The sequence below is a fragment of the Ammospiza nelsoni genome, chromosome 15, assembly GCF_027579445.1.
Source record: "Ammospiza nelsoni isolate bAmmNel1 chromosome 15, bAmmNel1.pri, whole genome shotgun sequence".
NCBI lineage: Eukaryota > Metazoa > Chordata > Aves > Passeriformes > Passerellidae > Ammospiza > Ammospiza nelsoni.
In genome coordinates, this window is record NC_080647.1 from 5,375,835 (window position 1) to 5,388,161 (window position 12,327).

Below are 12,327 nucleotides of genomic sequence, written 5' to 3' on the forward strand. Positions count from 1 at the left end.
GGTCAGGAGCGACCGTACCCGCCCCGGCCGCCATCTTGGCGAGGTCACCGCCATAGACACAACACGGGGCGACATCTTGGGGAGGTCACGGCCGGAGCCGCGGCCGGCGCCATCTTGGGGAGGGCACGGACGCAGTCGGGGCGCGGAGCCGCCATGCTGGTGAGGGCGGGCTGAGGGGCAGCGGGCCCAGTGGGCGCCGTGATGGCCCCGCCTCGCCCCGAAACTCTGGAACCCCCGGAGGCCCGGGCACCCCCGGCAGGAGCGGCTCGGAGCGGCCGGGAGCGCTCAGGGGCCTCCAGGGCCCGCGCGCTTTTCCCTGCCAGGTCCTGCCCGGTGCGCCGGCCCGCGCGGGTCCTGGCAGGGAGCGCTGGGATGGAGGCTGGGAAACTGGGAAAAATGTGGATAATTAGATAAATTGGCAGAAAACATCCGTTTTCCCGCTGTGTAAAAGGGGGACACAGTGGAGATCCTCGACAGTGCAGTCAATAAATATAAAAAATCTATTTGTGTAAACACAGCACTTTCCTATACTCTGTTTTTTCTACAGTACAAGTGAGACATGCGACCTTTTTTTTTTTTCTTTTTTCTTCATTTATTTCACTCCTAAAATCCCCAACATTCAACCAGACATCAGGCAGGTTAGGGTTAAACCTGTGCTTTTAGGAGCAGGTTATTTCCCTTAGAAATACAGGTGATTGACCTGGCTGTGAGCTAAGCATGGATGTAGCAACTACTGCTACTACTCTTGAGTAATTCTAACTCAGCCTCTGAGCATGACTCAGTTTACGATTGACTCTGTTTGTTTCCTTCATGCCTGTGTCAGATTGTGCAATGAGTTGTTACTCGCAGAGCCCAGGAGTGCTGTGGGTCCTCCCAACCTGTCTGGCCCCATTTTGCTGCTGGGAGGATCTCCTGGATATTCCCGGTGGGATGGCAGCCCCAGAGGGGGGTTCACGGCCACAGCAGTATCTGCTCTGCAGAGGAGAGAGTCCCCAGGCTTCTGTCCTGCAGAGAAATTCCTCCTGGGAGAAATCAAATCCTTCCCTGTGAGGGTGGGGAGGCCCTGGAATGGATTTCCCAGAGAGGCTGTGGCTGTTCCATCCCTGGAAGTGTCCAAGTCCAGGCTGGATGGGGTTTGGAGCAACCTGGGATGAGGAAAGTGTCCCTGCCCATGGTAAAGGGTGGAACAGGATGGGCTTTAAAGTCCCTTCTACCAAACCATCCAAGAATTCCATGATTCCAAGGGTTGGAGAGCTGCTTCCCCTCCAAACCCCCCGGAGCCCCTGCCAGAACTGACCTTCCAGCTACACCCAAAATTCCTCAGGCTGCAGCTGGTTCCCCCTCAGACCTTATGGCTCTTACTCACCCCTGATTGTCCCTGTCCCTCAGCTGAAGATCCCCACACGGACAATCCCTGCTCTGGTTTGTCACCCTTAGAGCACCACGGTGCAGCTGAGCACCCCAGGAACAAAGGAGAACAGAGAGGGAAGGGTTTTTCCTTAAATACAGGCGTTTACTCATGTCTGTGCCTTGTGGTGTGATGGTGCACGGACCAACCATCCCAAAGGTCACAGCAACATCCCCCAAATATTCCCAGCAGTGCAGGCTGGAAGGGGTTTGGAGCACCCTGGGGTAGGAGAAGGCTCCCTGCTCACGCCAGGAGGTGGAACTGGGTGAGCTTTAAGGTCCCTTCAACCCAAACCATTCCAGGATTCCCTGATTCTGTGAGATGTCACAGCTGAGCCCACCCTGGGCTTTGTCCTGCTCCTGGCTCAATGTGAGCAGCACAAGGAAAAGCAAGTGCAGGTCCCCATCCACACTCCAGGGCTGTGCAGAAGAAATGGCCCAACACATCCTTGAACTTTTGGAGCCATCCTTCCTCCAAAACGCTTAATTACCAATGGTTTGTTGCTCATGTTACCCTCCTGGAATGCGTTATGCAGCATCCCTCAGTGAATAAGGAAATAAAAGGGAAAATAAATATAAATCAGCGTTTTAACAGCAAAATCAAAAGAACCCATGAAAATCACTCGTCTTCCTCCCGACTTTATTGTTTGCACAAGTCTGACCAGCAACAAATAACCACGTCCACACCAGCGCTACTCCCTTAAACCCCTGGGGACAAACACAGGGCTCATTCCCACCGCATCCATCCCCTGCAGATCTCACATCCCTGCCAATTCCAGGTGCCATCCCTGCAGATCTCACATCCCTGCCAATTCCAGGTGCGGGCCCGGGTTCCAGCAGCCCCACCGAGAGCTGTCACAGAGCTGTCACCCCCTGCCAGCCTGACCCTTTGCACTCCCCAGCCAATTCCGGCTCCTTCCCATCTCCCGCGGGATTCCGGCAGCACAGGGACCCCTCCAGCCTTTTCCCAGCTCTCCCCTGTCGCGTTTGGAGTCAGGGAGGGAGAGGAGGAGTGGATTCTGCATATTCAGCACTTGACCCTGCCTTTTCCCAGGCAGAAATTCCAACAGGACCTCTCTAGGAGGGACCCCGACAGCTCCCCTGGGCATTCCTTGCTATTGTGGCTGCTCTCCTCTCCCCCGGGCGATGTGTGTTTGTAGTTACAAAATGCAAATCACATTTCCCGCCCTCCTGGCTGGAGTTCTCACTCCTCAAGATCTTTCCCGGTTTTTTTTTTCCTCTCACCAGCGTTTTGCAATGCTCGGCGGAGTTCGCAGCCCCTCCCGTTGTCACCTCCCCGTGATCTGGGATGCGAGGGGAGTTGGATGGAGGGAAGGCGTAGAGGCAATCCTGATTTAGTACCTGCATCCCTCCGAACACAGAAACTGCGGCTGTTGTGCAGCCTGGCAGCTGAAACTCCTTTTTCTGGGGAATGCCGGGTATTGATCCCTAATTGCATTCTAAAAGGAAAACTCGAGATCGCTTTTGGCCTTGGGCAGCTGCGGTTTTCCAGGGGCTCTGGGAAGGGAGATGGCAGCAGGCAGAGCCTGTCAATGGCACATTTACAACTGATAAGGAGGGTTAACTCGCTCCTGGCACTTCCCAAGCTCGGGCTCAGCTTCCAGCCCCTGCATCCTGAACTCCCAGCCCCTTCATCCTCAATTTCCAGCCCCTGCATCCTCTCCAGCCACCTCCGATTCCTTCCCTGCTCTCACAGAAAGCTGGAGCACATTAAGGGGAGGGGATGTTTTACAAGAAAAGCTCGTGCATTGATTCCGTGACCCAGCAGAGACCATTAAAAGTGATGGAATGGATATGGAAATGAGTAATCGTCCAGCTGGGCCCGGGCTGAGCACGGCCAACTCCGCTCAATGGGAACCAAAAATAGAGCAGAGCTGCTGGAGCCTCCAGGCAGTGCTGGGAGCTGCAGGAATCCACCCGAGGGTTCCCATCCCCTTTACCTGTGCTCCTGGTGCTGTGCAGTCCCTGCAGCACCTGTTTGGACTCATCCTTTCTCTCCAAGGGCTGCACCAGCAGGAATCTCATCCCATTTAAGTGCTTGGCCAGATTCCGTGCTAAGGGAAATGTGGGAGCCCCCATCCCTGGCTCCCAACCCCTTGCTGTTCACACACACACTTGCCTCATCCAGCCCACATTCCCAAGGATCAGAAAATAACCCTGGAGTGCCACAGATTCCAGCAGCAGCCCTGAATGCCAGGCAGACAGAGACCTGAGGAAGCAGAGGGTAAAACAGGAGCAGAGGAAGGCAGGGATCTGTAATTAAAGGCAAATCTGGGCCAGTGAGAAGCAGAAAGAGTTAAAAGTGAGCTGGTCCTCAGAAAAGGAGAGGAAAAGTATGGACATGGGGCTTTGTGGATACAAGGCTCTCCTTACAGCCTCTCTCTCCAGGACCAGCTTGGAAGGACATGCAGGAAAGATTGGCCCAGAAAACAAGACACAGAAAGTTATAACATTTATTTAAAAACACAAACTAGAATCCCACTTACAGGAAGTACAGAAAATAAAGGTTATTTCTTGCTTCCCCAAGACCCTGGAGTTGTGTCCCCTCTCCAGGCCAGAATTCCAACATAACTGGTCCTGAAGGGTGGAAGGAGTGGGCTGAAGACCTCAGTGGGGTGGAAGGAAGGGCAAGAAGGACAAGCCATGAGAATTTAATGTGTTGAGTGTGTTCCCACCTCTGATGTGGGGACAGAAGCTACAGTGATGCCATGGCTGGGCTGTTAACATGTGGTCAGGCGTGGGTTTGCCAGGCTGCCCAGTTTTGGCAGCCCCCAGCAGCTCTCCTGTCCCTGATGTCTCTGCCATCAACAAGAGCAGCACCATCTCCATGCATGCACTGGGGTGCTGCAAAGGGCCCTAGAGCAGTGTCCTCCCCTGGATGAGCCCACAGCAGAGTCCTGTTCCCAAGGGAGCTGCCCATGACCCCCTCACCCGAAGCAGCAGCGTTCCATCCCTGCAGCTTCTCCCAGTGGATAACTCTACCCCCTTCCATCTATCACTCCTGGCTTTCAGGAGCTGTCAGAATCCTCCTGCAAAGGGACAATGGCAGCCCAGGGTCCCTGTTTCCCCCAGAGAAAGGGGTTTGTGGAATGATCAATGGCTTTTCCCAGCTGGAGACAAAGGGCTGGGCACTGACCAGCTGCAGGAGGGCAGCTCTTTGTCCTGCCCCGAGGTCTGGGTTGGAAGGCACCGAAAATTCCCAAAATCTCTCAGTGTGAGGCTTTCCATGAGCGACCAGGCTTCCTGCACAGCCTCCTCCTTGCTGGGGCATCCCCTGGGATGGGCTCCTGGTGTCCAGCCGTGCCTGGTGGGTGCAGAGGGGGTTCTCTGCTCACTTGCAGACGTGTCTGTCCAGGCTGCGGCGGCAGCGCCGGCACACCACGGAGCAGCACCAGCGGTAGCGGCAGTGGCAGCGCTCCTGCACCTCCTCCGTGTAGGTGTTGTAGCCACGGCCACAGCACAGCAGGTCACAGCTGTCACTGCCCACTGAGCTCCTGTTGCACGGCCTGCAGAGAGATGTGGGACATGGGGACCTGCCCTCCCCAGCCCTGGCAGTCCCCAGAGTTGGTGTGCTCAGAGCAGGAGGCTGCAGGATCATGGAATCATGGAAATGTTGGGGTGGAAGGGACCTAAAGATCATCCAGTGCCACCCCTGCCATGGGCAGGGACACCTTCCACTGTCCCAGGCTGCTCCAAGCCCTGTCCAGCCTGGCCTTGGACACTTCCAGGGATCCAGGGGCAGCCACAGCTTCTCTCGGCACCCTGTGCCAGGGCCTGCCCACCCTCACAATCAGGAATTCCTTCCCAATATCCCAACTAACCCTGGCAGTGGGAAGCCATTCCCCCTTGTCCTATCCTCCATCCCTTGTCCCAAGTCCCTCTCCAGCTTTCCTGGAGCCCCTTTAGGCACTGGAAGGGGCTCTGAGATCTCCCTGGAGCTTTCTCCTCTCCAGGTGAGCACCTCCAGCTCTCCCAGCCTGGCTCCAGCCCTGGGAGCATCTCCCTGGGCACACACAGACTTATTGAACAAGTCCCTGCCAGTCTTGTATTGGGGTCCCAGACCTGGACACAGCAGTGCAGGAGGGGTCTCACAAGGATCTCATAGAGATCTGCTGCAGGCTCACCCCAGCCCAGCCACATCAGCTGCCCAGGACACCCAAACCCAGCAGAACAGGCGCTCCTGGAATCAGAGGCTGAGTTCCTCCTACCTGTCCTGTGTCCCCAGAGAACCCAGCTGGGGGTTTGGGGTGCAGTAGTCAGGAGAGCTGATGAGATAAACCAGATCCATCTCTGTCACTGGCCTGGCATCCCCTTCCTTGGGGATCAGTTGCTTCCTGGGCCCCACGAGCCGATGGGTCACCTTGAGGGCTGCCAGGTACCTGGATTTGAGGTCAGAGGCAATTTCACCCAGGTCTGGCAGCCCTTTCCAGCAGGTCTTCACTGAACAGGAGCCTGAAACCCCGTGGCATTTACACCTGGTATCCAGGGAGTCACTGAGCACCTGCAGGGAAACAGGTGAGTTTGCTCCCTCCTGGTGCTGCCCCAGGGATTGACTCCCAAGGGCACCCACGGGAGTTTCAAGGCATGAAAGAGCACAGAGCTGAATGTAATGGGGAATCAGGGGCTCAGCCCTGCTTCAATCCCTTCTGATTAGAACTTGGTCCTTGGGGAACTTCCAGGGGAGCCGGCAATGGGGCTGGAGGCTTCCCAAGCCTCACCTGGGGACCAGGGGTGGATGGAAGCACAAAAATGGGATGGGCTGGGGAGTGGGGCAGCATGAGCTCTGTTTCCAGTGAGAAGGGTGGAAAGAAGAGCTCTCCTGTCTCCCAGAGAGCTGTCTCCCAGAGCACTAGGAATACTGATGTGAAATGCCAGCTAACTGGGACTACTGGTGTGAAGTGTCAGACGTGCTGGTTATGGAAAGGGTGTGGGATGTCTGGGGATGGGTAGCAGTGTGTGTATGGGTGTCTGCTAACACATTTTTAACCATTTTGTTGCCTCCTGACGTTCAGGACACCCCAAAAACCCGTCTGGCTTAAATCAGTGACCTCTGCTCCTGCTGCTGAGCTCCATCTATCCCAGGGGGCTCAGACCCACTGTGTCATCCCTGGGCAGTCCGGGGGGGGCTCACACACCCCATCCCAGACCGCAGCACCCCTGGTGAGCTCCGTACCCCCCATCCCAACCCGCATCCCCGGGGGTGCCGCACCCACCGCCCGTCCCACGGCTCCGTTGTGCCGGTTCACGGCGCGGAGCCCGGGCGCGGTGCCGGCTCTGGCGGAGCCGTCGGTGAAGGCGGCGCCGAGCTGCAGCCCGTGGCTCAGGTTGTCGCCGCAGCCGCCCCAGCGGGAGGCGGGCGCGGGGGGCTCGGCGGGCGCGGGGCCGCAGGAGCAGCGCGGGAGCTCCCCGGAGGCGCAGGAGCGGGCGATGCTCTGCGCCACGGCCGCCGCTGCCAGGGCGTGCACGAAGGCGGCTTCCCGCGTTCCTGCGGAGAAATCAGGGGTATTTGGATGTTTTCTTCCTCGCTGCACAGCCAGGCTCCCCTCTCGCACATCTCTCAGCGCAAGGAGTTTCTTTATTTCGCAGGATAAACGCAAGGATTCTCAAATTTTTTGTTTTAACCTGTGGTCCCTGGGTTACACTGATCCTATCCCCACCTCTTATCCTGCTTTTTTTTGGGAGCCTCTGGCAGCTGTTTGAAATGGAATTTACTGTCTATCACCTCCCCCAGACGGAACTCGCACAGGATTAACGCCACGTAAAGGCAGCATATTTAACCCAAAACAGAAACCCACGCGCTGCCAGCCCGGGATGCTCCTGGGGCAGAGCGGGCTGGGCGGGAGGAGCATCCCTTACCTGTGAGCAGGTCGGGGCCGAAGCTGGGGGCACGCTGGATGGAGGAGCAGTTCCAGCGCATGTCGGCAAAGCTCTGCTGGCACAGCTGCTGCGTCCGGCGGGCGGCCCGGACAACGCTGGGCATCGCCTCCAGGTGCCGGCGGCACAGCTGCAGCTGCTCGGGCACCAGCAGCCGGCAGTGCTGGCTCTCGTTCCAGGCCACCCCGCTGCCCGCCAGCCCGCTGTGGGGAGAGCTGGGGGTCACCGGGGGGCCCGCAGCGCCCCCAGGGACCGCCAAGAGGGGCTCTGGAAGGAGAGATCCCCATCCCTACTCACAGCCACTGGATGGCTGCGGAGAGCCCCAGCTGGCACAGCAGCGCGGTGGCAGCGGCGGGGCGGCACATGGCCGGGAATGGGGCTGGGACGGGGACCGGGAGCTGGGATGGAGCTGGGACGGGGACTGGGAGCTGGGAGTGGGATGGGGATTGGGAGCTGGAATGGAGCTGGGAGTGGGGCTGGGAGCTGGGATGGAGCTGGGAGTGAGGCTGGGATGGGGATTGGGAGCTGGGACAGGGATTGTGAGCAAGGCTGGGGCCGCTCGGCCCCACCGCCCCTTTTATAGCCGCGGGTCCTGCCCCCCGGGGAGGGGAACAAAGGCGGTTTCGGTGCCATTCACACACAGGGTTCGGGACAAGGAGGGGCTGGAGGGCCAGCTGTCACCAGCAGTAACCATCCCCAAGCAGCACCTGGAGGGGGTGAGGGATGAGCCGCTGCAGGGTGTTCCCCCAGCAGTGCCAAGGCCACCGCTGACCGTGTCCCCAAAGTGCCACATCCACGTGGATTTTAAATCACTGCAGGGCTGTGACTCCACCGCTGCCCTGGGTGCCCTTTCCATAAGGAATTTTCCCTAATATCCAACTAAACCTCCCCAGGCACAGCTGAAAGCTGTGTCCTCCTGTCCTGTCCCCTGGGAACAGAGCCCGACCCCCCTGGCTGCACCTCCTGTAGGGTCAGCACAGGCTCACAATTTCTGCTTCTTTTTCTGCCCTGGCAGGGCACCAGGGCTGGCTCGTGCCTGTCACAAGGTGCATTTCTCGGGATCTCTCTCTCCTACAAGTACAAAACCAAAAGTGCTGCCTGGAGCCCGTGAGGAACCAGGTAGGACGGGATTTTCCCACAGTGGGAGGTGACATTTGACACAAGCCCAGCTGACCCCAGGTTTTGGAAGGCATGACAGGTTGAAACCACTTTTTAGGCTTTCACTTTCTCCCTGGCTGTGCTACTTCCTCTCTTTCTGGAAGGTGTTTTTCCTTGACAGACCCAAACTGGGGGTTGCCACCCCCCTGTTATCTCTCACCTTGACAGGACGTGCCTGGATGGTTGATTGTTGTCCCCTTGTGACCTTCCTTTGACTTGGGATCACTGCACTGAAACCAGAACACAAGGCTTGAGTCATTGTCCTTCCCAAACGATTCCCTTGGGATGCAGAGGCCACAGCCCATTGTGCTGGAGCAATGGCCCTTGAGAAGGGTCCCAGGTCACTCCCAAATCCCCCACCAAGTTACAGGGGATTGGTTAAAGGGCAGGGAGAAAAGGAGTAACACAGGGGTGACCCCTAAACACCAAACCTGACTTTGGGATTCTGTCCCTTGTGGCTTCCAGCTCAGCTCCTCCTCAGGGTGTGGATGGTGTTTTGTTTTGGGACCTGGAGGATCTCCAGGGGGTTGCCAGGACAGCACTGGGGTTGGATGGCAGCTGGGAAGGCACCTGAGTTACCAATGTGTTCCAAAACTGTGAGAATGGTCAGGAAAAGCTGCTGGAGAGCTGGAATGCAGAGAGGAACCACTCCAGGATGGAGGGAATTCCCTTCACAGGCGATGGGAGCTGTGATCAGCACCAGGACAGGGGGCTTGGTCCCACCTTTGGGATGGGAGCTCACCCTGGGAATGGGCAATGGAAGCAGTGCCAGCACAGGGAACTGTCACAGGCTGCCACCTCCCACCAGAGGTATTTTTACCAATCCCTTTTCACAGGAAAGTTTTGCAATGACGGAGTAGTAGGAAAAACACAAACCCTTCCTTTTAAAGCAAAGCCAGCCCTCCTTTGAACGTCAATTCCTCTTTTTAGCTCAATCCTTGGAACAAGAGCAGGGTGAATGCTAAAAATACCCCTTCCTTCCCCTTCCAAACTGGGCTGGGGGGTGGCAGGAGGGGATTCCCAGCCTAGGAGAGGCTTCCCTTCCCCAGCTGGGGCTTCACCGCTGGGGGGAGACCAAAGGAGCCGGGAAAACTTTGGGAAAGGTCCTGTCCCATCCCATCCCTCTGCCTGGTGCTGGCCACCCTGGGGACACAGGAAGGGGACAGCTCCAGGAGGGGCTAAAGGGGCAGAGCTGGTGCTGGGGTGAGGCTTTAGTGCAGGAACAGCAGAGTTGTCCTGGAGGGCCAAAGGTTGCTGTCCCTCCCTCCAGGGAGGCAGGGCCCAAAGCAAACACCCGTGAGTGGATTGTGACCCCTGTGAGCACGCAGGGTGCCCATGCGCTGTCCCAGCTCCCAGTGTCCCTGATCCCAGGCACAGCAGGGGCAGATCCAGAGACCTACCAGGGGTTTCCCTGCCACCAAAGTGTCCCCCCAGGCCCCGGTGACCTGCCCACCCCAGCCTCACCTCCGGGCCGAGCCTGTGAGGAGCCACATCCTGCGCCAGAGCGGTGACAGTGACGCAGGGGGAGGTGGCACATGGTCACGGGGCACTGACGCTCCAGCTCCTGCCGTGGCTCGGGATGGGGATGAGATTCCTGCTGCTGGTGGGCACTGGCAGCACCCTGTCCCCTGTGGGATGGTCACCCTGGGTGGCAGGAGCCCCTCCTGACATGGAGCTCAGCTCTCCTACAGGGAAACCATCCCCTTCCTCCTTCCAGAGAGCACGAGGACAGGCTGGGGACAGTGGCAGGGACCTGATCCTGAAGAGCCACCTCCCAGTGCCACCTGTCCCTCCCTACAGCATCCCAAACCCGGCAGCAGGGACAGCGGCTCTGCATGAGGACACACACAGGGGGTGACACTTCCCTGTGTGCCCACAGCAGTGTCCCCATGCAGGCAGCCCAGCACAGCTGGCAGGGAGGATCCAGCTGCAGAACATGTGGCACATCTGTCCCCAAACACCCAGCAGAAGCAGGAGGGACCCGGGGGGACACGTTCCACATCTGCCACACCCCGGGGCACCTCGGGATGGAGGGCCCAGCCCGGCCAGAGCCCCTGGAGAGGAGGAAAAGTGTCATGAATGACACGCCCGGCCTCCCCCGGGCTGGGCAGGGCTGCCAGGGGAGCTGTGCCAGTCACGGAGCCGCTGCACCAGGCTGGGATAATGGGAAGCAGCCCTACGGATGGGAGGGACACAGGGCAGTGTCCTGGAGGTGCCACCAGCCTCTTGTGCCATCCCAAAGCCACAGAGAAAGCGCCACATTCACCAGGAGAACGTCCCAGGTAGCACCAGGATGGGCTGGATGAGATAAAACACGTTTGGGAATGGGATCTGCAGCAATATCAGGGAAAATTAAATAAACTGTACCTCCAGCAGCCCTCTGGAAAGGGAGGTACATTCAGCTGGGTGAAAGGACTCCTTATCTTCCTTATCTTATCAGGACTGGGGAGATTTAGGTTAATTTGGGCTCTGTCTGAACACAGAACAAGAGAAATTCTCCCCTCCTCTCCTCACTCTGCCCAGCTGGGATGGCCTGAGGAGGGAGATCTGCCAGGCACTTCTGAGGATATCCTTCAGCTCCTGCAGCAGATGAAGCCATGGATCATGAAAAAAAAAAAAAAAAAACCAAAAAAAAAGAGGGAAAGAAAAGGGAAAAATAAAAAAAAAACAAGCAAAAAGGGAAAAGCAAAGCTGCTGCAATTGAAGGGAGTTGAGGGAAGGTAATTTCCGCCTGGGTTAGTGAAACAGCTCGGTGGAAATTCTTGATAAAAATCTATTCTTCTTTGAAAATGCAGATCCAGGGAAACGTGAAGGCTTTCCACTGGAAAGAATGAGTTTTGCTGGATTTCTCAACCAGTTCTCTAGAAAATTTGTCAATGGTCACATTTTAATCACTGCTGCTTTTTTTGTCAGACCAAAATTTACACTCCTGCCGCCTTCCAGCCTGACACGAAAATGCAACATTTTTGGCATTGCCGCTTTATTTGTTCAAAATTTAATATTCTACAGATCTTTTGCCCTCCTTCTGGATCAAGAAAATGCTGGAGATGCCAAGGCATGCCTGGGATAGGGAAACCATTTCCCCTAAAGCACGGGAAGCTCCGGATGAGCAGCAGAGCAGAGCTCAGCACAGACCCCGCATTTCTCTTGTCCTCGTGCTGGTTCTGGGGACACAAATGTGGTTTGGTGCCACCTCATTGTCCCACCCTGGGCCGGCACAGGCTCACCTCATGTCCTGCTCCTGGCCAAGCTGCTCCTGGGGCTGGAAGAGGGATTAAATTCTTGGTAAATCCATGAGAGCACAACCCAGAATCCCGTTTTTCTTTGAGGTAGGAAAGCACACAGACATCAATAATGGTGATAACCCAACAGCATTGCCCTGGCTCATTTTCCACACCTTCACAGCCTCTCCTCAGCCTGGGGAGTTCCCCCTCTTCTCCCCTTACCCTGGGCTGTACAGAACCCTTAGGGCTCAAAAAATCCTCTGAGATCAAGTCCAGTTATTTGGGAGCTTTTTTCGTGGGGTAAAACCAGCCCCAGGATTCTCCCCCTCTATTTTCAGTGCATTTTCCAGCAGATGCTTCAGTCCCCAGAGAAACTCCAGCATCAGCAGCCGCTGTCCCCAAGTGCCACTGCCCTGAAGGGGTCAACCCCCGCCAGCTGCTGCTCCGCGGGGACACAAACACGGCTGGGGACACTCAGGGTGCCCGAGGCAGCGCCTGGCACCGAGTGCCGGCAGCGCATGGTGTCCCTGAGCACCCGGTGGTACGCGGTGTCCCCGCCCGTCCCCAGCTCCGGGATTAACGCTGGTGGGAGCAGCACAAAGCCAGGACATCTCCTGTGATACAGCCTGGGAAAGGGTGAAAC

The 12,327-nt window shown here is 57.2% G+C and overlaps 1 protein-coding gene across 1 annotated transcript; it reads right to left on the bottom strand.

Moving 5' to 3' along the window:
- Positions 1-4,759: 4,759 nt before the first annotated feature.
- LOC132080129 (protein Wnt-11b-like) lies at positions 4,760-7,667 on the bottom strand. The gene is made up of 5 exons (XM_059483141.1): positions 7,600-7,667; positions 7,285-7,505; positions 6,642-6,913; positions 5,637-5,929; positions 4,760-4,934 (listed from the first exon to the last, which is right to left on the bottom strand). The coding sequence occupies exons 1-5, from the start codon at positions 7,665-7,667 to the stop codon at positions 4,760-4,762; spliced, it is 1,029 nt and encodes a 342-aa protein (XP_059339124.1).
- Between the last annotated feature and the right edge of the window lie 4,660 nt (positions 7,668-12,327).